The sequence below is a fragment of the Idiotropiscis lumnitzeri genome, chromosome 19 (assembly GCF_059441095.1).
Source record: "Idiotropiscis lumnitzeri isolate Australia: NSW breed Sydney's pygmy pipehorse chromosome 19, RoL_Ilum_1.0, whole genome shotgun sequence".
In the NCBI taxonomy this organism is placed as follows: Eukaryota; Metazoa; Chordata; class Actinopteri; order Syngnathiformes; family Syngnathidae; genus Idiotropiscis; species Idiotropiscis lumnitzeri.
In genome coordinates this window covers 8,797,412-8,820,780 of record NC_142409.1, presented here as the reverse complement: position 1 = coordinate 8,820,780, position 23,369 = coordinate 8,797,412, and the positions used below count along the sequence as shown (strand labels likewise).

Sequence of the window (23,369 nt, the reverse complement as noted above, 5' to 3'; positions counted from 1 at the left end):
CTCGCTACTCCAACAACCTGGGGAGCAACAATCATGTCAGCTGTGCATCAGTCCCAAACTCTAACGTTGAAGATTAATAACGATATATTATTTTTCTTAATAAAAAAAAAAAAATCTAAATTGTACAGCTCATATTCACACATTCATCAGACCCCACAAATGCAATGATTAGATAAAAAAATAACTGCAACAATCTATATCTTGATCATTTCATGACACCTAACTAGTAAAACTATGACAAAACATATTTAGTTAATTATCATACACTTACCAGAGATACTGTACCTCCACGGTGCAAAATGATTTGGAAGAAATTCTCTTGTATTGCCCAGCTCCAACCACTAGAGGGCAGCATTGGACAGTTCAGGAACTCACGAGCAATCGTGGCATTTATTGAGCATCAACATTGTTTAGAACAAAAAGCTTAACCATACTTTCAGCACAGTTACCACACTCGTGATGCAGTCATCCCAACAACAACATCAATTAAAATTGCCACCTAATTCAAACACGTGACAACTTTAAAGTATAAAATATCACGAATAAAGAAATCATATCTGATAAACGTCTTCCCTTTTAAGTATGCTTACCATACTAATTGTCTATGACTGAGGCTTTCTTTGCTCGTCTTATGTACAGTACATTCTTCTTGATGCATTACATTCATATCCAAGCATGTAGGCACAGTCCCAAAGCACGGTGCAAAATGGCGGCATAACTTCCGTTCTTCTTGGAGCTTTAGTAACTGGCCTGTCACAGAGCGGTGGGTTGTTTGTTGACGATTTGCCTCAGCTGTAGCGGCTGCCGCGACTGCGACTGTGGCGTCTGGACCAACTGCGGCTGGACGAGCGTGAGGACCTGCGCAGTGTTAATGGTACATTTTTGGGTCTTTGTTATAAAAAAAATGAAAACAGGCAGATTTCATTGGGGAATTTTGACGAGCATGTAACATGTTAAGACAAATAACATTGTAAATAGTTCAATCCTGAATGCGTCTTCTTCAAAACATGTTTAGCAGCATTAGCTACGCTGACTACTTGGTAATAATTTGCATCTTGACAACACCTTATTCCACCTCTGCTGCTGGGAAAAAAGAGATTCATTTTAAAATACGATTTAATATGCTTTTTGCTTTTTAAAAAAGGAAAAAAAAAGGCGTTTCCCAAGTTGGAAGTAATGAGGGTCACGTTTCTTTGAGGAGCTACAGTCTTCTTACCGAGATCTGCCGTCTGAACTCCGGTAGCTGTCGCTTCTGCGACGCCCTCGCCTCCGGCTCCCACTTCGACTCCAGCTAGAATAGCTGTCAGACGAGGCTGACCTTTGGGGAAAGAGCCCAAGTCATGTCATTAATGATTGTTTGGGATTCTACAAGGGCTGCAAGGAAGATTTTTTTTTTTTTTTAAAGTCAATTTTGGTATCTGAAGTACAAAGGCACCTTGGTGTATGACAGACTATCAAAGTATCGTTCCTACGGTGGCGAGGCTCCCGGAATACTCCATTATCCATCACTAACGCGGGAGTCATGTCGTAATTAAAGTAAATATTTGCATGAAAAACATTTGTAGTCCATTTATACAAATGAATAAAATGAAAAGACCATATCTACCTGGATCGCCTGCGGTAATTATACGAGCGACTTCTGGTGTGACTTCTACTGTATGTCCGGCTAACATGAGGGTGGAAAAAGGCAGCTTTGAGACAAAGCACACGAATACAAAAAAAAAGGAAATCCCTACTGAAGAAATCAAGACATACCTGTGGCTCCTGTAGCTTCTGTACGTGCTGCTGCGCGATCGATCCCGACCGTGTCTCCGACGACTCCTGCTACGATCTCTGAAAGTTCTGCAATTTATCATCCTCGCCAAAATTTTCATGTACGAACATTTCTGACATATGAACACTTCCGTGTTAGTTAAGACATTTTTAATCATACTTCTGTAAATCCAAATTTGGAGTCCCATGTCATCAGTGTAGCTTGATCGAGCATAATTCATAGCAACAAGAGGCAGAGAAGGTCCCCACCAAAGCTACTGCTGTGGTCGTTATTTCCAGAGAGTAGAGCAAATATGTCAGCGATAATTTTACATTTCTAATGCTTGTATGATTCTGTTTCCGAATGAACAGCTTGATGCATGTACAATTTGACTCTGATTCAGAGAGAATGAGAACAGGTGCTAAGCAATACTACCGTGTGTTAAACGCTGAGCTGACTGTAGATAGTGCGTTAGCACTCAATAATCGTGAAAATAGTTTTTTAGATTTACCGCTGGTGCGCGTGTGCTCACAGACGAATTAAAACCACGATGATGCTAACCTGGAGGAGTAGCTGGAGCTGCGTGATCGACTCCTGGACCTGCTGTAGGAGTGCGACCAGTCTCTGGTGCGGGACCGCTGACTGGAAGCGGAGCGAGAGCGGCGGGTGGCTGAGCGCGACTTCCTCGGGGAGTTGTCTCTGGTCACTCCAGCCGAGGGGGAGCTTTCATCGCCAGAGCTCTCCTGGTTCCTGGGCCTCTGGTTGAGCCGCACGGTTTTGCGAACCTCGTCGAAGAGCGATCCTGGTCGGACCCTGTTCGTGCTCTTGATTTCCATTCGCACGCCCTGAGCAGTGGACATCTGGCTGTGCTGAGCGTGCACGCTTTGGGTCATGAGCTGCGCTGGGTTCACGTTCTGGAGCGAAGCCGTTCCTTTCAAGGGCCTCCATTTGAAATTAATGGCAGCGCTGGGCGGCTTGCTCGTGTCTGTGGTGGTCAGAGCGGGTGGTTCTAGACTTTGGAGCAGTGGTAGGTCACCTTTATTTGCTTTGGTGGGAAAATGGGAGGCGGATTTTCGGGTTCTTTCAGGAGTGTTCCAGTACTCTGTTGCGGCTTCGACTGTTGTTTCAGTGTCATGCTCAGGAGTACAGATGTCCATATCATCCATCGAGTTCTGCTCTTTGATACCTGATGCGTTACTACTGTTCCTGTTAGACGGCTCAGATAGTTTGGTGTTTTTATGATTACATTCTTTTATCCTCAGTGGAACACTGTTTTCCTCCCTATTAGAATTCTTGTTTGAAGAGGTTGAATTTTGGTCCTTGTCCCGCTTCACAACGACAGCAATCGGGCTATGCTTCTCCCTCTTTGAGTCATCTTCGTCATCCTCCTCACCGAACTCCAAAGGCGGCTGCCAATGAAAAGTCTCCTTCAGCTTCTGCCGTTTCTTTTTGGGTCTCTTGCCCTTGTCCTTCACGTGACGCGATCCGCTTTTGCCCTCTCCTCGACTCTTGTGTTTGCGCTTCCGTTTGGACTTCTTCTTGCTCTTGAGCTTCTCTGGCTCGGCAGCTTTCTCCGGGTTCGCCTGCGCCTGCGCCGGGACGGGAGCGATGGCAGCGACGGCTTCCACAGCATTGGAGGACATTTTGTAGGTTTCGCGGTCCGATTCAGAACTGGCCTCACCTTCCTCCTTCTCTGATAGTGCCAGTGCCCTGGAGGCTATGTTTTCAGGATCACTATCAGAATTCCATCCAGTAAAACCAGAACTCTTCTTGTCGGTTATGTTGCCAGATGGTTTCTGATGCTTTGACAGGAAATCACTGTTGCTTTGGCTCACCTTATCGCTGTCGCTGTCCCATCCAGATCTGTTATGAATTCTATCGACCTGCATTGAAGTGTAATTCTTTGTCTCTTCATCCTGAGATCCCCATTGCTCTTTGCTTACCATTGGAACAGATTTATCAAGACTTGGCTCAACATCTGCTTTCTTCTCTGACAGGGCATCTTGAGCAGTAGTAGCTGAAATGTACTTGTCTATATTCTTTATCCTCTTCAGAGAGCGATAATACTTTTTCCAATGTTTATCGAGGGACTTCTTCTTCTTCTTCTTCTTGTGCTCTGAGTGTACAGATTCTGACCTGCCGCTGTTCCGCGTTCTGGAGCTGGACTTGCTGACACTGCGGCTTCTTGAGCGACTGCGGGACTTGCTTCTAGACGACATGCTGGGCGAGCGCGGCGTGACACGCTTCTCCGCTTCTGAATCACCCGGCACGCATTTCTCCTGAACTGAACTCACAGGGTTCTCTGAAGCTGCTTGTCCCGTGGAAGAAATGTTCACTGAAGTTATTTGGGCCTTGCTGTCCTGAGGATGGATGTAGGATGGCTTCCAGGGCTTCTGACCTGGCTTCCAGCGGGAGGGAGGTGGGCTATCGCTGAGTGGGATCACCGGGACGTTCTCTGGGGCTTGGACAGTCGGCATTCTGGATGCTGGTGTGACTTTGCTATCGGCAAGCTTGCCGGGTATATGGATGGTGGTATCTGCTTTCGACTTGCTGGATTTCTGCTTTCTTGGCGATCTGGATAAACTCCTCTTTCTGCTTGGCGTGAATGACCTGGATCTGTGTCTGGACCTGGATCGAGAATAGGACCGGGATCTGGATCGAGAACGGGAGCGACTTCTAGAGCGGGACAGGCTTCTAGATCGTGAGTATGAACTGGCTCTTGAATAAGACCTTGCTCTGGATCTGGATCGACTGGATCTGCGCGATCGGGAGTAAGATCTGGACATCGAGGACCGCCCTCTCGTGTAACGCTGACTTGAAGAGGAACGAGACTTTGAGCGCGACGTTCGGACATTGGACCTTCTTGAAGAGGGTGATCTTTGCCTCTCTGATGTAAAAGTCTCTTGATGTTTGCTTTTGGAGCTCCTCTTCTTCCCGTGCTTACGTTTTTTGGCCTTTTTCTTATGTTTGGCTCTTTTCTTCTCTTTTTTAAGTAGCCGTGGCGGGCTGGACCTCCCCGAACTCCGGCCTGACGAACGACCGGAGGACCTCGACCATGCAGACTCACTTCTGTTGTCCCATCTACATAAGGAGCAGTCATTTAAATGCAAATCTGTGACAAATATGATCAAAGATGTTTTATGTTTTCGTAACGGAATCGTACTGGTTTCCTTTGCTCCATTTTTCAACACTCGGAGGCTGATACGCTTTCGTCCGCATCATCTCTTCTTTCCAGTGGGGCGGAGTTTCGCTGCTGCCACGTTCACCCACCGATGCGGATCGAGATTTAGACCTGGTAGGCGTGTGGTACCTCTGCAGGCAAATGGATCTCGATCAAATATGTATTGTGCATAAAATCGACATGCTCGAACACCCCAACACACTTTGATGGTGTGAGATTAAAAGTGCAGTAGCCATTTAAAAGCAACTCCAGCTTTTTGTGCTGATCACATGAATCAACCTACAATTGTTCCTCTGCCTCTGATCTTCCGTCCAGACTTTGAGACTGCTGGTTTCTGTTCGGCTTCAAGTATGGATTCTTGCTTCTCAGCTCTGAAAAACCCAAAACAAAAAACAGACTTTTTTTTTGTTGTTTAATACACAGAATGCAATTTTGGAGAGTAAAATTGAATCCAGCCGTTAACTGACGTCTCCACTTTGTTCTCTTGGGCTGGTGTATCCTGCCGCAGCAGGAAACGGTTCTCGGGAACAGGCGGGATCTCCTCCGGGCGGACGACAGGCTTTTCCCTCTTCCCGCCATGGTCCTTCTCACCGTCCATGTCAGTATCACCTATCTCTTCCTCGGCGGACTTGCGAGAGCTTGAATGGAATTGTTTTTAATGCAAACCCCGACCAAGCAAACAGTGATTTGCTTCATGTGACGGTAACAATTAACTTAAACTGTATCACCTTTGTTTAGAAGATTCAAGGTCAACGTTCTTCTGTGCATTGGGCGGCCTCCTCCGCTTTTTGGAGCGTTTATTCTTTCGGTGTCTCTTGCGCTTGCGATGATTGGACTTCTCAGAGTCGCTCTCAGACACCCCGGAAGAGGAGCTTGGAGATGTTGAGTCGGAAGAGTTGAGGGAGGAGTTAGCAGAATGGGAGGCCCTCATTCTTTTGCCTTCCAGAACTGGGGGAAAAAAAAAAAAAAAAGAACACAAATACTCTATCATAGTTATAGAAACAAGAATATTACCAGCTCACTGAAAGTCAACGAGCATCAAACTGCTTTCTGATTAAAGCGCACACGTAAAAAAAAATTTTTTTTAAAAATGGACGCCTAAATTTGCCATTAATACTTACATAAACAACTCATAAATACAGGTATTTCACATAAAGACACTTTTATTAAATAGGCTGTCGTAAAAATGCTTTTTCATGACTCCTGAAAAAACAGAGCAGCCATGGGACAAGTGGAATAGACATCAGTCATTTTTACGATGCTGTGACCGAGGTTTTGTTCTGCACAAGCGAGCTTAACTGTACCAGCGAGGTGGAGGCCTAGGGAACGCCCCTGAGCCTCTCACTGACCTTCATGAAGTGAAATATGAAATAATTTTATGTTCATTTTTTCATAATTGAGCTATCATACACAATTATTATTTCCACGTAATTTAGAATTTCTGACTGACCGTCATTAGCTGACTTGATGATCAGCTGTCCACAGTCCACCACCCTGACATCGGCATATGGCCGGCTTGCCGAATCGGTCTTCAGCCCCTCGATCTTCTTTATCACCTCAAATCCGGAGATGACGAGGCCGAAGACGACATGGACTCTGACGTAAGCAGAAAGCGCAAGACAATTCATGAGTCGCTCGCAAAGACAAAACGTTGAGGAAAATAAACAACATACCCATCAAGATGAGGTGCCATCTTGGTTGTGCTGCAGGTGCAAACGCCAAGCAAGGCGGATCAATCGACAGCGAGACGAGGACCGTAACAAAAGAGAAAAAGGAGAACAAGAATGAAAACAAAAAGGGAAAGTCGACAGAGCCCGGTGTTATTTTACGGTGGGAAAAGATACACAGACCTTTTTGCTCAAGGAGATTTGATTGCAAATCTATTGTGAATTTAGGCTGCGGAATTCAAATCAAACCTTCACAAGAAGCTTAATTTCTGCTGCGGATTTTAACACGAAATTGATTTTCAACAATTTTTACAGAGAATTTGGGTTCAATTCAACATTTGTTTTGAATATTGCCTGTGGAGGTTCCCCTCTAGTAGGTCACCTGAAGCCATTTGTGACTACTGCTCACATCCAAAGTAAACATTCTGCAAAATGTTTGCAAGTACAAAGTACTACGTGGTAATAGTCAGGAGAGAGAAGAGAAGAGAGAGAAGCACAGCCTTGGAGACACATTACCTTGGAAGGGCAGGATGCTAGAGTTTCTGTAAATTTTACACAAAAAACGGCAAGAGAAGAAATGTAACACATTTGTGGGTAAAAAAAGGTTTGAATCGATGTTTGGCTTTACTATCATTTCTAAAAACAAACAGAAGATTGGTGGGGTTGTCGATGCCCAAGCAGGTTAAGGGACAAGACAGCCAAAAGTGGCACTTATTCAAAAGCAATGACAACGATGTGCTATTCAATCTCTAATTCGAATGCTGATTTTTGCTTGTAGGTCAAAGAATGACGCTCACATGAAGAACTGTGAACCGTTGGTGTCTTTCCCACGATTGGCCATGGACAGCAGGAAGGCCCGGTCGTGTTTGAGAGTGAGATTCTCATCTGTCAGATAGAGAAAAAAAAAAAGGAGGGGGCGAGTGGGAGGGGGGACGTTGTGTGAGCGCCGCAATCCAGCAAAGTGTGGTGATATGAATATTGAGCCGAGGCCAGGAAATCCGTGACCTCTGTGAAACCTAGTGATCGCTTTGCCCACCACAAAATTGTGGTTCAAACTTCTGTTGCTTCACATTATTGAGATTGCTATTTATTTGCAAAAGGGGGCGAATTGCTTCAAAATCAGTAAAAAAAAAAATCCAACCGATTTATCACTGGGGGAGATTAAGTCTTTCCAAAAGCTTTTTCACACATAAATGACAAAAATATCAATGCTGGGCTACTAAATCCAATCGTGCCATTGTGGAGTGTGTGGCGGCAACCTTGCAAAGGCCACTGCGGCTTTTAACAATAGAACATGTAATAAGAAATGTGAGCGGGCTGAGGCGTTGGGAAACAGGGCAGCTGTGCGGGAACAGAAAAGCTCCCCGTCAGACCCACTCAAAGTACAAATATGGTTGGAGGGCAAGTGGTGGTGGTGGTTGTGGAGGGGGACAGTGTGGGCATGTGTACATGGGCTTACCTTCTCATTTTTGCAAAAGAGCCCTCTACAAATAAAAGAATAACGTGGGAGAATTTTAGGCAAGACGATTCAAGAAAGAGAACGCCTACTTCTCCATGCTGATTTTGGTCAAGAAAAGCCCAGAACGGTTGACTAGACACAAATTTGTACATGAGAGGCGGCGACAGTAAGGCCGGCAGGGGAATTAAAGCACACTACCGGTCAGAAGTAGACGACTGAGACAGCTTCAGGATTTCTTTACGGGTTCAGTTTAGTCAGCACAGAATGTGCGGCGTGTCGCGTGGGGACGGAGAATGTGACAAGCCACATGCAAGTAAGTACACAAAAACGGGCAGACATCGAGCCGAAGCTAAAGAAAATACTGTTGGTGTTTCTATAGCGTAATAATGCAGACGGTTCAAAGTGGGATTGCTGCATTGTTCATTTCCAAAAAAAGAAAAGGAAATCTTGCATATGACAGGAAAATTAAAAAAAAAAAAATTACATCAAGAAAAGCGGCTCCTGACTGCCCCAAATTTTAACTGAACCGTCACCTAAAAACTGTCTTGCCTCTCGCTTTTGACCGGCAGTGCACATAAAATATCCCACAAAAATACAACGCACAATTCCAACAAGGCAATTCTTACACACACATCCGAATGATCAAATATTTGCATGCAACAACTTGTTCATGCTTCTTAATCGGCTTTGGTTCAAATTAAACATTTAGGAGACAAAACCGATTGAGTGATTTGAGCATTTGATTGCCAATTACCTTCAAAGTAGCCACCATAAATGGATTCTCCTCCTCTTCCGTTTCCTGTGAAGCGGTGAAATGTTTCAGACAAAACTTGGCGACAAGTCATGTGGATTCCACACGTTTACATTTTATCACAATATATGCACACGTACTTTATGTGTCCCGCCACATGATCTCATATGTTAAGGAAAATTCAAAACCACTTAGCGGCACCTCATTATAAGCAAGTTGCCCGTGTTGTAACCATGTAAACGAAATTGTGGCATCACCTTCAGCGAAGTCGCCGCCCTGGATCATAAAGTTCTTTACAACTCGGTGAAATGTGGAGCCTTTGTAGCACAGGTTTTTCCCTGTTATTTTGCCGGCTCCCTTTTCACCTGGAATGAGAAAGGGAGCAGTTTGAGTGAGTGGAAACTGAACAGATCTCGCACAACGGAACTACGAGTCGTACTCTTCGTGAGGGGGGGGGTGGAAGAATTTGAGACGACCACACTCCAACCCTGCAAGTATTTCATCTGAAGAGGACAGAGGGCTGGTTGTTCAAGATGGGAGTCTTGGGTTGCTCGTCTTTTGCTAGTTTACCTTTTGAGCGAGGATATTACTTGAAAGGTTTGGTCTTGCACTAAAGACAACCAGTGACAATTTTCCCGCAAAAAGAGACTGAGCCCTGCTGTTATTTCTTTTTTTTTTTTTTTCATCTTTTCAATCAGAAAACCTAAACTTCCTTTTAATTATTAGTGTTGTCGGATGATGACAGTTTTAGCTTAAAATGTTTCGAAATCATTAAATTATTATGACTTACCAGTGCACAAACAGAGAAAGTTTTTGCTGGTCTTGGGGCATATGTCAGAAAAAAGTTGAAAGACAATTCGCCCAACTGTAAGACAAAATAAAAATAAAAAAAATAATTCAAAAAAATGAACACTTCCACACAGAAGCCGCTTTCACATCGAGACCAGTTGCTTGTGTTGCTGATTTGTGTGAAAGGGAAAGTCGGGCGCATTAGAAAGGGAATTCAGGTATGAAGAAAAAACTGACACTCAACTCTCACATTCAGCCGAGTTAAAAACAATGGTTGTGTCATACGACTATTTTGCATGAAAATGACAGCTTTTAGAGTAAATTACTCCTCATCTGCATTAATTATAACAGAATAAAAATAATCATAGGTGGAGAGCAGCACTTTGTAAAACATTTAATTGGTCTTGAAAAACAGAATTACACACAAAACCTGTGGTGAAGTTCAGAAGTTATAGACACTGTTGAAGGTAGTTTCGTCTTATTGCCTGAGGTGAATAAACTGGTCTTGTTAGTATTTTCCACACAGATAATAAACAACATAAATTAAAGCTGTGAGCAGTGACGAGAGCTGCTACAAATTAAAATAAACTTCTTCCTGTTCAAGTTCAGGTACAGGTGTTTTGGGACTTTTTTTGTGCCTTCTGTTATGAAGACACTTCTACTGTCATCACGTTTTTAGAGCCCTAAAGCACATGGACATCAGGACACATGCGCTAAGTAAATAAAATGTATGCGATTTCTGGAGGATGAATAAACAAAAACATTCTAAATGCAATCGTGAAAGTAAACTCAGTTGACACACAAACAATGATCTTACCCGGCTCCCGATTGAGCTCCACATCAAAATAACACTGAGGGCGATCTTTCACCCCCATTGTGATCAAAGTCCCGGTGACCTAAAACGTTGCAAAAGCACAGAAAATATAAAAAATGCTTGTGTGCATTAAGATAAATTCGTGTTAGTGGACGGGGAACAGATTGAAAAATGTGAGGGACGGGAGTGAGGGAGGAGGTAGAAGCAGATGGGAGGAGGGAGAATGCTGATGCAAGGAGAGAGGGCTGGATTTTCACAGCATGTGAACCACAACCACTGTCAAAGGGCGTGCTGCAGAAAATAATCAAATTTCACCTAAATGGCCCAAAAATCTGTCTATCAACATCAGCGACATGTAGTGGTGTTTCACGATGTCACACATAAGAATAGCTTTATATTGAACTTAGCTGTCTAGATTTCAAACTGAACATGAGGTACATTGACAGAAAAAGGATAGATTAAATGTGCCTTGACCCAATAAAAGGTTGATAACAGCGTTGTATATTACTGACGATAGAAATCGGAGCGACGTGGGTCAGTGGCTGCGTGCTCGTTTTCCATCCAAGAGGTTGCGGGTTCGATCCCCATCCATTGCAATGAAGCACTCAAGGGTTTGCAATGCCGTTAATAGCTAAAACACATTCCGTTCTCAACTCACATTCCTTGTCCTAATAAACACTGGGCCTCCATTTTAGAATGAAAGCAATCGATTATGACGCCAAATCAACAAGTGCTGCGGCTGAATTGCCCGTTTAAACGTCACCAGAGAATCCCAAGCACAACTAAATAATGTAGTTTAAACCTGTCCATAAACTGTCTGAATTCCAGTCGGTTCCGAGCAATACCGGCGAGACCACATTTAAATCTGGACGAGCTAAAGCTAATCGACTGTTCAAAGCGACGGCTAATGTTAACAAGCCTAGCGTCTATTTGCGTATTTCCCAAACAAAGACAGCATTTCAAATGGCACATGAAATTTGTTTAAACAAATAGTAGCGCACACACCTGTTTAGCATTAGCTAACTTAACCACAAACTATAGTCACCGACGGAAGGCGCTTGTGCTAATTCGTTAGCATCCGAAGAGCTTCCGAACGCGCACGACTAACGAACTGAATTCTGTCCCTCTCGACTCGCCGTACTGCGTTTCATTATTTGTTGTGCTAGCTTGTGGTTGCCCAGCCAGTCTGTTAGCTTCTAATAAACACGTAATAATAACCATATCGTTATTTCAATTTCGACTTGTGATCATTGAAAAACTGAATATTACGCACGTAACTCGGGTCTTTGCTTTGCTCCTGTAAACTGGCGTCGAAGTCAGCAAAGTAAGCTAAGTGGCAAGGTGCAGAATGAAAGCTTTTATTATCATGAGGTAAGGTGCAACTTTGCTCCACTGAATTGGATACAACAATATGTGCAGCAATAAATAACATTAAGAAACCGACCCATAAATGACATCTAAAATTAATTAAATGTGTTGGATAGTAATTGAAATCCGTTTGAGTTGGATTAGTATATTTTATATATTGGTTGAATAAATATGCGGTGCTTCAGGGTGAGCAGGCCTCTTATTATTTTTGACAAAGTTGAAGGACATTATGTTGGTAATTTTTACATTAAAACACAAGTCCACTTTTTTCTGAATTTCTATTAAAATATCTATCACGATATGAAAATTGAAATTACGTATTTTTTATTAAATTTTTCATTACTACAAGTAGCCATGCTGATACTTGTCTTTATATTTGGGATAGAATAATATTAAATAATATTATATATTTTTAGTGCATTTATTTTTTTCAAAACTTGGTACCATTTGTTTATTTTTTATTTTTGTGATTCCACATTTCTATTTTTACTTTTTTCCGTCATTATAGACAGTGTTATATATTTAAAAAAAATATCCAAACATTTTTTTCTTCTATAAAAATGTGTTATTTTATATGCATTTTGGTTTTTTTATATATATTTTTAGAGGTTTTAAAAAGGCAAAGGCAATCACTCGAACGCATGGATAATGTGTAAAATATTCTTGCTATTACTCGTGTCGTATTTTATATGGTTAGAATGTTTGCAATTGTTTTGGTCACTTTTTTATTTTTTTTTTATATTTGAGACGTCATGGTATTTACCATATTAAGTCCCCTTTTTTCTATTTTTTTAAATGGAAAAAAATACAACACTGTTGTTATTAGTAGCATTATTGCGGTGTTATTTATTATGAATATAATTTAAAACGAGTACATAAGATGACCTTTACTCTTGTCAGTGTTGTCTTTTTTTCACCCCCACCTCTGCAGACAGAAAAGCACTCATGGATCATGTCTCTGATCCTTTTCGCTTTCGTGGTGCGGGTGAGAGATGGACTGCCCCTGTCCGCCTCCACCGACTTTGAGCACAACCGAGAGCTGCAGGAGAGGAAGCAGCAGCTCAGGACCATCAGCAAGGCACTGGCCCTCTTCCCTGAAAGAGCCGCAGTCAAGGGTCAAGAGCTCAATATATAGTAAGTCCGGCTGCACACAGAGCGATGCACTAACGTGACTTAACTGGCCATCTTACTGCGACTGAAAAACTGCTACACCATTGTCATGTAAAAACCGGATTGCTCTGAGTACTATAGTTTTAATCATGCAAAGAGAGAAAAGGACTGTATTGTTATGGCATGGCACCACCGCCAAGCTCACAACAATCTCGGCTGGATCATGCTACAGATTTGCCAATATTTAAATTTTTTTAAATGTTAAAAAAAAAATGTGCTCCTGTCGCCTGTTCAGCTTGGTGTCTTCAGAAGGCGTAACCTACATGAGCGTGTGCCACAGCAGCATTCCCGTTGCAATGGCTTTCTGCTTTCTGGAAGACCTACGCTGGGAATTCACAGCCTGCTACAATCACAGCGTTGTGTCGTTGGCTGACAGACCGTATCCGTTTTTGGAATTTGGTAAGCATGGAAGAGAAATTGGGGCTTTTTGTCTGCTCCAATTTGTTACTGTAGAAAGACCTCCATTAAAAAAAAAAATTACACTCAAATAATATTGTCTCAATTATGTTTTTCCTGTCAAGGCCGTGTGCTTATTTTTTAATAATCATATTATTATTATTATTATTAATACAAAATCTTCACATCCTCCCCGTGTCCCACACAGACTGCACAATTCAGAAGCTGAAGGAGCAGTACAACCACAAAGGCGGGCCGGCCCTTCAGGTCACTTTGGCAGAGGTCCAGGAGGACCTGAAGCTCCGCCCACCACAGATTCTCACCCTGGAGGAGTTTGAGCTCACTAACGGCTCTGCAAATGGCCACGCGCAGCAATCGGCTACTTCCGGTATGCTTCCCCACCACTGCCATAAATCTAATCGCCGGACTATTTTATGTTAATTTACGCGATATGATTTATTCCTCCTTTTCCAGGTCAGAGTGTAAAACTGGAGCCAGTGACGGCCCCAGGAATCCTTTCACTGGTCCTCAACATCATGTGTGCGTCCTTAAATGTCATCCGAGGCGTGCACCTCATAGAATATACATTCCAGGTATTAGCCAGTGCCTGACTGTCGTTTTTAATAATCGGCATGAGTATCAAAATGTGAGTTTGTCTTGCCGCAGGATGATTACGACAATATATGGAACGTTGCGGCATTCCTCGTGGCATTCCTCTGCTGCCTGCTTCAGGTAAAGGCACATTAGTCATATTTATGCCACGTCTCAAAGTTGTCCTGAATCGCCTCCCCCCGTCCCCACAGTGCCACCTGTACGTCTTTCACTCTCGCCTAAAAGCAGCCAAGTCCCTCAGCCTGCTGAGCGCCATCGTCCTATGCAACGTCTTCCTGCGCGGGCTGAGGAATGCCTGGCAGATCGCCTTCCACGTCGGCATGGCCTCGCTGTCTACCGCGCTCATCCTGCGACGGAAAGTCCAAGACAGGAGCCACGACTGCGGGGTTTGACGCGACAGTCCATTTTCTACTGCAGGTTGTTTATTTTTTTATTTTTTTTAATACGGGGAATTTCTCGTCTGGCGCTACACTTTTGAAGTCAGTGTTCAACTCCAGATTCAACTGATTCATTTGGACCCAAACATTGAAACCAAGATTTGATGAATTCGCACAAGATGGCTGCTTTAACCAAAATAGCCAACCTGTCATGATAGGAATTTGGTGTCAATTGATGAAAATTGTGTCCAGGGCTAACTTTTTTTTTTTTTTATAACTTTCCCGTGGGTGCTTTTGAGTGAGTTTGGGTGTTTGTGTTGTCGTACATACATTTTCATCAGGGTACACACACGCCAAAAAGGCGATTTATTGATTGAAGGAATACAAAGACGGGTATTAAGAAAATGAACGCACTGATTAGAAGGGTTGAATCTAATTTTTTTTTGTTGCATTTTTTTTTCCAGATTGTATTGCACCTGATGCATATCAGAGTCTAGCATCCAATTATTCATGGTAATAGCAATGTTACTACTGTTAGTACTTCGCTTTGCTGGTTTTTCCCGTCTCTACATTGAGGGGTTTCAAACATTAGAAATATACAGTATTCGTGCTGTTATGATCTCTGAAGAAGAAGGCGAAACATGTCGGGTAAATAACCTAAAAAAAAAAACTGTCTTTCAATCTTTGTTCAAAAATGTTAAATGAAGGCACATGTAATTTATGGATTGTAGATGTGTTTTTATTTATTTATTTTTTTTTACACAATTTGCTGGCAGCTACTTTATTTTTTGTTTTTTAAAAACTGCAGTAGTTTTTGATACAAGGAAGAGTTTGCCAGTATTTTAACTGCTAAATGCAACATGTCCATCCACATTGTTGACAAATCAAAGTACATCTTATAAACAGAAAGATTTCAAAGCTTTTAAATTTGTTGCAGTTTTCTCCCACATGGATTGCATTTTTCTTTAAAAAAAAAATTGGAAGTAATAACCATTCATCGTAGTAACTGCCAAATATATTCGTGATTTCGGGGTAAAATGTTATTTGCTATGGCTTAAGTGACATTTCATAAATAAATCCTCATTTATTTCCATCTTCCCAGGTGTCCCTTCTTCAGTGAACTAAATAATTCCCCTCCATGTTGAAACGAGGGGAAATGAGCGCAGACTCACCGAATTGTTCGAGGAGACTTCAGTCGGAAGGATCACAGTTAAAGACGATCACTTTTGTCATCGTGTCGTCTCTTTGCACCAGTATTTTAACATAGCTGATAACTGAACAATTTCAAGTGAAACTGTGGATGTGGTTGCAAAGATGTAACACGATGACAAAAATGTCGTTTTAAACCATTTGTCATTATTTTAATTTTTGCAATAGATAAAATAATTATGAAATACAACAAGATTGAAGGTGTACTTTGACATTTGTTGTTACTACGATTTTTATTGAATCGTACATGCATACAGTTTATTTTCATAACATTTCATTATTTACATATCAACAAAATAGAAAACTATTTAATGAGATGAGTGAATAAAAAAAAAAGTCCAAACGCATCATCAAGTCACTGACACGGACAGGGATTGATGGGATCAAACGTGTAGACTTTCACCGCCTCACAGAAGGTCACCGTTTTCTTCTCCCTTTTCTTTGGCGCCTCCTTTTCTTCGTCTTTCTTTTCACACACGTTTAGTTTGACTGTCTTTTCGTTTTTCTCCTGCTCCTTCCTCTCTTTCTTCTCCTTCGCCTCACGCCCATTCTTTTCCTTCTTTTCTTTCTTCTCCTGCTCCCTCCTCTCCTTCTTCGCCTTCTTCTCACGCACCTTTCTTTCCTTCCTTTCTTTCTTCTCCTGCGCCTTCTTTTCTTTCTTCTCCTCACGCTCCTTCTTTTGCCGCTCCTTTTTGCTCAGCTCTTTGGCCGCACGCTCGTTCGTATTGTTCTTTTCTTTCTCTTCTTCTCTTTTCCATGACTCCCCTTCTTCTGTGTTTTCTGTCTTCGTATCGTCGTGGTCGCTCACGCTGTCACTCTTAAGTGATGAAAGAGAGACGAGTGTCGATTAATCAATCAATTCATCAGTCGTGAACATTTCTTGCAACTCAATTTAATAATTGTGTGCTAAATGTGCTTAATTAAGAACACAGCCACGTCCCCAGTTATAAGAGGGTGTGCAAACACATCACAGTTGCTTATTTGTACTTCCCTTCTTGAAAATATTTTTTTTTCAATGAAATTGTAGCAGCTATAGGTCACAATGGAGGAAAATGCAGAAAAGCACATGTGGAACCTGCAAGCTACACACAGCAAATCCCACTGCGCTGCTCATAATTTAACCAATAGAAGAAAGGAGGTGAGGAGCTCACCGTTGAGTTGCAGTTTTGTCCCATGTAGTCTTGGACGTAGGTCTCAGGGTAGTCAACGACGTTCCAAAGTTGCTGATGGAGCCTCAGGGCCTCCACGCAGGCCTCCAGATGCTCCTCAAGCACCTCTGCTCTTTTCTCCCACTTGAGGCGCTTTCGTCGCTGGTTCTCGAGCTGCGAGGCCGTGCAGTAGAGCATCTGGGCCAGGTGGAGCTCACGCGGGCTCCAGTCGTTCTCTTCAACCTCAAAAGTTGACTTCAAGTCTTGGAAATCCACAAAATCCTAAGCAAACAACAAAATAGACATTAAGAGGATGTATGAAATCTATAGACAAAAGTATGCACTATATTTTGAATATCTCTGGAACCTGGAAATACATTAGTAACTAATTAAAATCCAAATATATTCAAATGATGGCAGTAAAAATCGACAAATAAACGAAATACCTGCTGTGCGCGCATACGCCTCGAGAGGGCAGTGTGGTGCCGTACATGCATAAAGTACACGATGCGGTAAGAAGTGTAGAAGATTAAAGTTGCGATATAACAATAATATAACTCGTTTTCACAAATTGGAAATACTATATGCCTTTGAGTACTGTTATAGCACCTTTATGTTTCTACTGCATATGTGTGTAAATATTCGTTATTTAAACAAACATCACTGCCAGAAGTGGATGCTAATTTTCCATTAGCGTGACAAAGAGACGTTACATTAACTTTAGCATTAGTACTGGCGATGTTTTTAAAATAAAGCGTATATCTAAATGCACAAAGTGTGTAATGCTTTTAATTGTTTTGTTTTACAGTAACCCCCAACGGAGTGTCACGGGGCATTCAGGGTACTTTCTCGCCGTGGGACGTCGGGAACTTGCGCACTCACCGCATCGTTCAACACATTGGTAGTTTTTCTTTATATTTTGTTTTTTAAAAAAATCGAAAGAAATGCAAGGTGTGTGTTTTTTCCCGAGAAAAGTAAGGGCATACTGTGTCATTTTTTTGACTGATTGATTGAGAGCAGACAATGTAGTTTTAGGTTGTTTTGTTTTGTTAACTGACATGTTGCAGAGAGTCTTTCGCCTTCATCGGCGTGTCAGGAAAAAAACTCACCGAAACATGTCAAGTAACAAAACAACCTAAAACGATATTGTCTGCTATAAATGAATCAGTCAAAATATATAATAATAATAATAAGACGAAATGAAATTAATACAACTATGTTTTAACTTTTTCTATGAGACAAATACAATTAAAACAAACATGTGAACTCAGAAAAAAACAAATGCATGATGTACCGCATATAATAAGGTAATAAAAACATTCACGCCCCAATTCTACAAATATTAATATGTCATGATGTATATTAATACTGAAACATATATGATGTAGAGTAACACATTTTATTCCCCAAATGACTGCTCAAACAATGAAGCACCAAAATTAACACTATTGTTAAGTGGAGTGATATATATTTTTAAAATATTTTAAACTTACCATGTTGAAGTGTGCTTGCTCTTCTTTCTGGCTGTTCACAGGTGCTGGATCAGAAATGTGTGCGCGTTGGACTGCAAACCGCCCCATATATTTCCACACAAGATCAGTTAATCAAAGAGCAAAAAAAAATCAAAGACACCAAGCTCTTTGAATGGGCGTGGACAAGATTCTGATTGGCTGTATGTGTGATGTCATCAGCATGCATGGACAAGATGTCGCTATCTGACTTTCCTTGCAAATGAACAAAAACAATTATTTTGCTCTTACTGTATCACATCTTTTTATTTTTTTCTAAACCAAAGAAGGAGCAACATTTATGTGGTCAACATATGGAAAATTTATTGTTTTATGAGTATGTCAATTTTTTTTTTTTTTCCAAGACATTTTTAATGACTTATTACTGACTGCACTATTTTGTCGTCATTGTGGTGGAATTTATTGTTAAAAGTGCACATTTCTATCTGGTAAATAAATTATTCAATGTTTCCACATACCCACGCCAATGTGGGTTGAGAAACACTGAAATAAAGTATTACCAACCACGCCAGTTTGGACTTTGTGTGTTTTTTACCAAATGTATATTAATACGTTTATTTTTTTAGTAACTCAATTTTGGTGGTGCCACGACTTCCCCTTTTACAGTATTTCACGCATCTACTTTTTTGTATTCATCAACTTGAATGTGGTTGTTTTCAATAAATGAAATCCATACAGTCTGTAAAGTTGTTTTGATTCAAAAAAACATTTTAATATTTACAAATGATTCATGGGAAATGGATGAGAGGACAAATGAGTTCATCAAGCAGTTGGTAACGTGACAGGCCTGTCACCCGTGAACAGATAGATGGTGACACGACCGAAGGACAAGTTCTCTTTCTCGGCTTGTCGAAACTTGTTTGCTTTCTTCACACGCTTCTTCCATTCTTTCTCCTCCCGTTCTCGCTCCTTCTTTTCTTTTCTTTCCTGCTCCTTCTTTTCTTTCTTTTCTCTCCTCTCTTGCTCCTTCTCTCTCCTCAAGCGCTCCTTGTCTTTCTTGAGCTGCTTCTCTTGGGCTTTCTTGTCTTGGGCCACACAAAGCTTGATATCGTTCCATGTCTTCGCTTCGTGTGCCTCTTGTATCATTTCGTCTCCATCGCTCATGTCATCGCTCCTCAGAGACTTAAGTTGAAATGAAAGAGAGAAACCGTACGTCAATAAATCATGTCAAAACTTAATTTTTCCTCACAATGTAACAAATAACCTGTACAACATCAATAGAAGAAAAAATATTTGCAGAGGCAAACGAAAATGATAAATTAATAACTCCGGTCATCAGTGGTGGCGCTAAACCTATTTTTTTAGGCTGATTTAACTGTCTTTATTTCATTTTTCTTAAGCACTGCCAATTTTTGCGATGCTTGCTTTTTGTTCGACCGACAACAAGCTTACGCACGACTTAATTTACCATGTGTTCTAAATTCTAACTGACGTTGCATGCAGAAAAAAAATCCACCCATTGCTGAACCTAACGGTTAATTCATATATATTACCAAGTTACATGTCATGAAATATCTATTATTATGAAAACCTAATATGTTACAGAAAAATAAGCAAACATTCGGAATCAAGTGCAAAAAAACAAAAACAAACAAAAAAAAAAACAAAGAAAAGTTTACTTGCACTCCGATTGAAAACATAGTCTAATGAAAGTAAGCAGAAACGGGAATGGCATTATCCCAATTTAAAAAGTAAATTAAAGTAATCAAAGCGAAATGCGGTTAACAAAGCGGTTTATTTCTGAGCAAACAGCCAGTAATGCAGAATAAAATCGATTCTAAAAAATTTCATGCAACATGTTTCGCCGCACGTGATGCTGTACAAAAAATTAAGCAAGACAAAAGTCATTTTTCAGCAGGCCATGCATATATTGAAAAAAATCTTTCGGACTTACCATGATGATGAGTTCTCAGTTTTTCTCTCGTCTGAGCTCGCTTGCAGTTAGTCAACAGGTGCAGAGTCAGAAGTCAATGTGCGCGAGCCATGCAAACTGCCCAATATATATTACCAGACTTCAAAGTAAAAACTGACAGCTCTTAGAAGGGGTGTGGCCAAGATGATGACGTCAAATGTCAAACTCCGACCAAACAACAACATCGATCACGAGCAAAGGACATCTCATTCTGGGTCTCCTCGCCCACTGTAAAATGTATGTTCTCTGTAGAACAGATATGTGGCAACAAAACACCGAAAGAATCAATTTCTGCCAATTTAAAAATCTGCAAGTGGTAATTATTTTCTTCGTGTGCTTTAACGACGGTTGGCATTGTACATATCCGCGCCTTAGCGACACCTGCTGGTATGGAGTTTGCTTTGCGTGTGCCTTGAACCTATCCTTCTGACAAAGTCAAGTCAATATCTCGATCCTATTTTGTCTTTTCTTCCATTTATTACTATTGTATACACAACAAAGTGTTGTTGTTTGAAGAGTCATTTCGCTTTAGACTTTTGGCCAAACATGCACTTGTGTTTCCATTTGAATTGGGCTTCCTCAATTGAAACTATTCTCAAAAGAATAAAAGTGTTACTCACTGCTTTTGTTTTCAGCCTGATCGGATTGAGGAAGCTTCGTGCTTGAAGGTGCAGCCGAGTGACTTGTGGGACATGCGGAAGGGACTGCGACCTGCATTTGGACCCTTGTGAGGGTTCAGCAGTTTTGTGTGCTGGAGGAGATGACGTGGGATGTCACATTGCACCACATTCGCCTTTCACCTGACTCACTTGTGTCGAATCCACATCCCGGTAGTAAAAACCTTGCCACAGTTTGGGATAAGCCACAGGTGCTTCTAATCAACTGGCAGGTAAACGAGCTTCCACGGAGCTGGTTGAGGAGAAGCACCTGTGGCAGGGTTTTTATTTTCCGGACCTGGATTTGACACACATCTGTTGTTTCTTGAGTATGTCACAGGAGACCCCGTGGTCAGTGCATGTTTGAAATGATTAGTCAAACATTTGTCAATTTATGAACATGTGCATTTTAGCTGTGAGGAGCACGGAGCTGGATGACTCTCCAACAACATGCAAGTTTCAATGTAAAAATTTGTCAAGTTCACATGATTAACTTGACTTCTGGTTTACGCAACATGCGGCACGTGACAATTTCCGAAGGACATTTCACCCTCCAAATCGTTATGTTTTTTTTTTTTTTTTTTGCGTACAATTACTACCAAAGGCAATAAACTGTGCGTTCATTTTAAGTGTACTATCCGTTTCCTTTTCAATCAAGTATGCCAATCTGAAGAGCAAATGTCAAAATAGATGTCTGATCACTGCATATTTCCAAGGATTTTTTTTCCCCCACTTTAAGCATTTTGATTGTTGAAAAAATGTAAGAAAGCATGCAATAAGAGCTTGAGGCAAAAAAAGTATTATTGTGAAACCATTTTAATTAAAGTACAACACTAAAAATCCCATCACAAATGACACTCACAAAATATTTAAAGATTAAGACATTTGATTAAAACAAACATATGGTTACAAACCGTGATAAATAATGGTTGCTATGAGGTAGGAATGAAAAATGATTTCACAGTCATAAGACATATAAAATAAAGACACAATCAGCCGTCTGTAATAATAAAAATACGAGTAGCACGCCTCCTTTTTATGTAGGTTAGAGCAAGAACTGAAACAGTGAATGTGCATCCAAAATTGTTCTACATACTGCAAACTAAAATGCTACAAAAATCTTCACAAGTCACAACTTTGCTTGGAGATTCTCCAATTGCACAATCAGTTCTTGGGCGCTGAATCTACTCAGGGCTTGTGCAGCCCAGCATCTGCTTAACAAAATCTTGCAGAGTCTCCCATGCTCTGACTGGAACACGGCTTGGCCCTCAACATTTGGTCGAAGATTGTGGGCAACCACAGCGTAGAGAATATGCTGCCTGTCCCCCATGTAGGGCTGCTCTCTTGTAATCATCTGCCACATGGTAATCCCAAAGGAGAAGATGTCTGATTTCGCAGAGATACCTTCACCCTTGAGCAATTCCGGCGCTGTGTGTGTATATGTGCCACCTGTGTGACTCAATGGAACGACGTCTGAAGCTTGCAGTTTCTTATCCAGTTGAACAGAACAGCCAAAGTCAGCGATCTTGCACACACCATCACTGGATACCAACACGTTGGCTGGTTTTATGTCCAGATGAACGATCAGATGGGAGTGAAGGAACTGTAAACCATGAGCGATATCTATAGAGTGACTGACCCATCTGTGCGGTTCCAATGCCTCCTCCACACAGGAGTAAATAATCTGCTGGAGATTCATGCTTCCGACATATTCCATCATGATTGTTCCGATGTTGCTTTCGTCCCCGAAGTCGGTCGGCATGCAAGTAGTGGCCGCGATGACGCGCACGATGTTCCGATGACGAAGATGCGCGGCGTTCAGTTCGGCCCAAAAACTCTGTCGAGAAGCCAGTTTATTTTTGGTGCATTTTTTCACTTTTTTCAAAGCGACGGTCTCCCCGAGGTATTTCGCCTTGTAGACAGAGCCGAAGCCTCCGGAGCCGACAGGCTGGACACAGTGGAGCTCCTTCCAGTAGATGATAGACGACCACAGGCGCCTGGTAACTTTACCTTGGAGTCGCTGGGTTGGGACCTGTAAAGTGGAGCCGAACGAGGGTTTGGATAAAGGGCTGCTACAAGTCCCGATGTCCAAGGAGGGAAAAATGTCTTTAGGAAAAAAACGGGTGGGGGGGACTGGAGAAGGCATGGTCTCTGACACTAAGAGCACAACTTGGATTTAGTTTTTTTGCATGCCTCTTTCCCAAAAATGGATTCTATCAATTGCCCCGGTCTCGCATTCTGACACGCTCTTAATTTATGTTCATTAGAACGTGTATACATGCCATTCTGCGAGATGAAAAGCACTCACAAAGGACTCTTGGGATATCGCGTTGTTGTTACTAGATAACGGTGCATGGTTGTGACGTCATTTATAGGCGACAGGGCCCGCATATGTAAAGTTTTCCTGGTTTTGGTAAATTATTTTTTTTTCCTTGAATGACTGTTTCATTTCTATTGCTGTCTTATGAAATATCTTTACTCTAAACACATTTTCGTAGTAAATGTCTACTGCTATAAATGAAGGTAAAAAATGTGGTCTGTGGTCATGCGCGCATAGATTTGCCTGCTGTAAAAAATA

The 23,369-nt window shown here is 41.6% G+C and overlaps 4 protein-coding genes across 13 annotated transcripts; 1 reads left to right on the top strand and 3 right to left on the bottom strand.

The window, feature by feature from the left end:
* Nucleotides 1-354: 354 nt before the first annotated feature.
* nktr (natural killer cell triggering receptor) lies at nucleotides 355-11,578 on the bottom strand. Of its 5 annotated transcripts, none has more exons than XM_088282428.1 (17): nucleotides 11,420-11,578; nucleotides 10,418-10,496; nucleotides 9,602-9,676; nucleotides 9,069-9,176; nucleotides 8,815-8,859; nucleotides 7,399-7,486; nucleotides 6,608-6,637; nucleotides 6,385-6,530; nucleotides 5,663-5,882; nucleotides 5,402-5,572; nucleotides 5,218-5,305; nucleotides 4,917-5,065; nucleotides 2,315-4,834; nucleotides 1,756-1,833; nucleotides 1,607-1,666; nucleotides 1,217-1,318; nucleotides 355-858 (listed from the first exon to the last, which is right to left on the bottom strand). In XM_088282428.1, exons 2-17 carry the CDS (start codon nucleotides 10,473-10,475, stop codon nucleotides 789-791), a joined length of 4,008 nt encoding a protein of 1,335 aa, XP_088138554.1. In that variant the 5' UTR covers nucleotides 10,476-10,496; nucleotides 11,420-11,578; the 3' UTR covers nucleotides 355-788. The 5 variants fall into 5 exon arrangements, with proteins under 5 accessions (XP_088138554.1, XP_088138555.1, XP_088138557.1 ...); XM_088282429.1 differs by lacking the exon at nucleotides 11,420-11,578 and adding an exon at nucleotides 10,927-11,407; XM_088282430.1 differs by lacking the exons at nucleotides 355-858; nucleotides 1,217-1,318 and adding an exon at nucleotides 1,436-1,508.
* sec22c (SEC22 homolog C, vesicle trafficking protein) lies at nucleotides 11,562-17,519 on the top strand. 4 transcript variants are annotated; one of them, XM_088282435.1, is made up of 8 exons: nucleotides 11,562-11,785; nucleotides 12,683-12,916; nucleotides 13,188-13,351; nucleotides 13,557-13,736; nucleotides 13,823-13,941; nucleotides 14,015-14,080; nucleotides 14,152-14,377; nucleotides 17,503-17,519. In XM_088282435.1, exons 1-7 carry the CDS (start codon nucleotides 11,763-11,765, stop codon nucleotides 14,350-14,352), a joined length of 987 nt encoding a protein of 328 aa, XP_088138561.1. In that variant the 5' UTR covers nucleotides 11,562-11,762; the 3' UTR covers nucleotides 14,353-14,377; nucleotides 17,503-17,519. The 4 variants fall into 4 exon arrangements, with proteins under 4 accessions (XP_088138561.1, XP_088138560.1, XP_088138562.1 ...); XM_088282434.1 differs by lacking the exon at nucleotides 17,503-17,519 and adding an exon at nucleotides 15,440-15,585; XM_088282436.1 differs by lacking the exon at nucleotides 17,503-17,519 and having other exon boundaries at nucleotides 12,714-12,916; nucleotides 14,152-15,430.
* A 1,384-nt stretch (nucleotides 17,520-18,903) lies between these two features.
* LOC148318367 (uncharacterized) lies at nucleotides 18,904-21,027 on the bottom strand. 3 transcript variants are annotated; one of them, XM_088282437.1, is made up of 3 exons: nucleotides 20,756-21,027; nucleotides 20,118-20,381; nucleotides 18,904-19,345 (listed from the first exon to the last, which is right to left on the bottom strand). In XM_088282437.1, the coding sequence occupies exons 2-3, from the start codon at nucleotides 20,118-20,120 to the stop codon at nucleotides 18,986-18,988; spliced, it is 363 nt and encodes a 120-aa protein (XP_088138563.1). In that variant the 5' UTR covers nucleotides 20,121-20,381; nucleotides 20,756-21,027; the 3' UTR covers nucleotides 18,904-18,985. The 3 variants fall into 3 exon arrangements, with proteins under 3 accessions (XP_088138563.1, XP_088138564.1, XP_088138565.1); XM_088282438.1 differs by having other exon boundaries at nucleotides 20,118-20,213; XM_088282439.1 differs by lacking the exon at nucleotides 20,118-20,381.
* Nucleotides 21,028-21,589: 562 nt separating this feature from the next.
* On the bottom strand, nucleotides 21,590-23,145 carry mos (MOS proto-oncogene, serine/threonine kinase). The gene has a single exon (XM_088283194.1). The coding sequence runs from the start codon at nucleotides 22,935-22,937 to the stop codon at nucleotides 21,921-21,923; it is 1,017 nt and encodes a 338-aa protein (XP_088139320.1). The 5' UTR covers nucleotides 22,938-23,145; the 3' UTR covers nucleotides 21,590-21,920.
* Nucleotides 23,146-23,369: the final 224 nt, after the last annotated feature.

Excerpts from the sequence above, each read along its gene's own strand:
- nktr (XM_088282428.1), bottom strand. The coding sequence starts at position 10,475 with ATGGGGGTGAAAGATCGCCCTCAGTGTTATTTTGATGTGGAGCTCAAT. Across the intron at positions 7,487-8,814 it reads TTATGGTGGCTACTTTGAAG|ATGAGAATCTCACTCTCAAA; the intron begins GTAATTGGCAAT and ends TCTATCTGACAG. Across the intron at positions 6,638-7,398 it reads AACGGTTCACAGTTCTTCAT|CACAACCAAGATGGCACCTC; the intron begins GTGAGCGTCATT and ends TTGCACCTGCAG.
- sec22c (XM_088282435.1), top strand. The coding sequence starts at position 11,763 with ATGAAAGCTTTTATTATCATGAG. Across the intron at positions 13,942-14,014 it reads TCATAGAATATACATTCCAG|GATGATTACGACAATATATG; the intron begins GTATTAGCCAGT and ends GTCTTGCCGCAG. Across the intron at positions 14,081-14,151 it reads TCCTCTGCTGCCTGCTTCAG|TGCCACCTGTACGTCTTTCA; the intron begins GTAAAGGCACAT and ends CCGTCCCCACAG.
- mos (XM_088283194.1), bottom strand. The coding sequence starts at position 22,937 with ATGCCTTCTCCAGTCCCCCCCACCCGTTTTTTTCCTAAAGACATTTTT.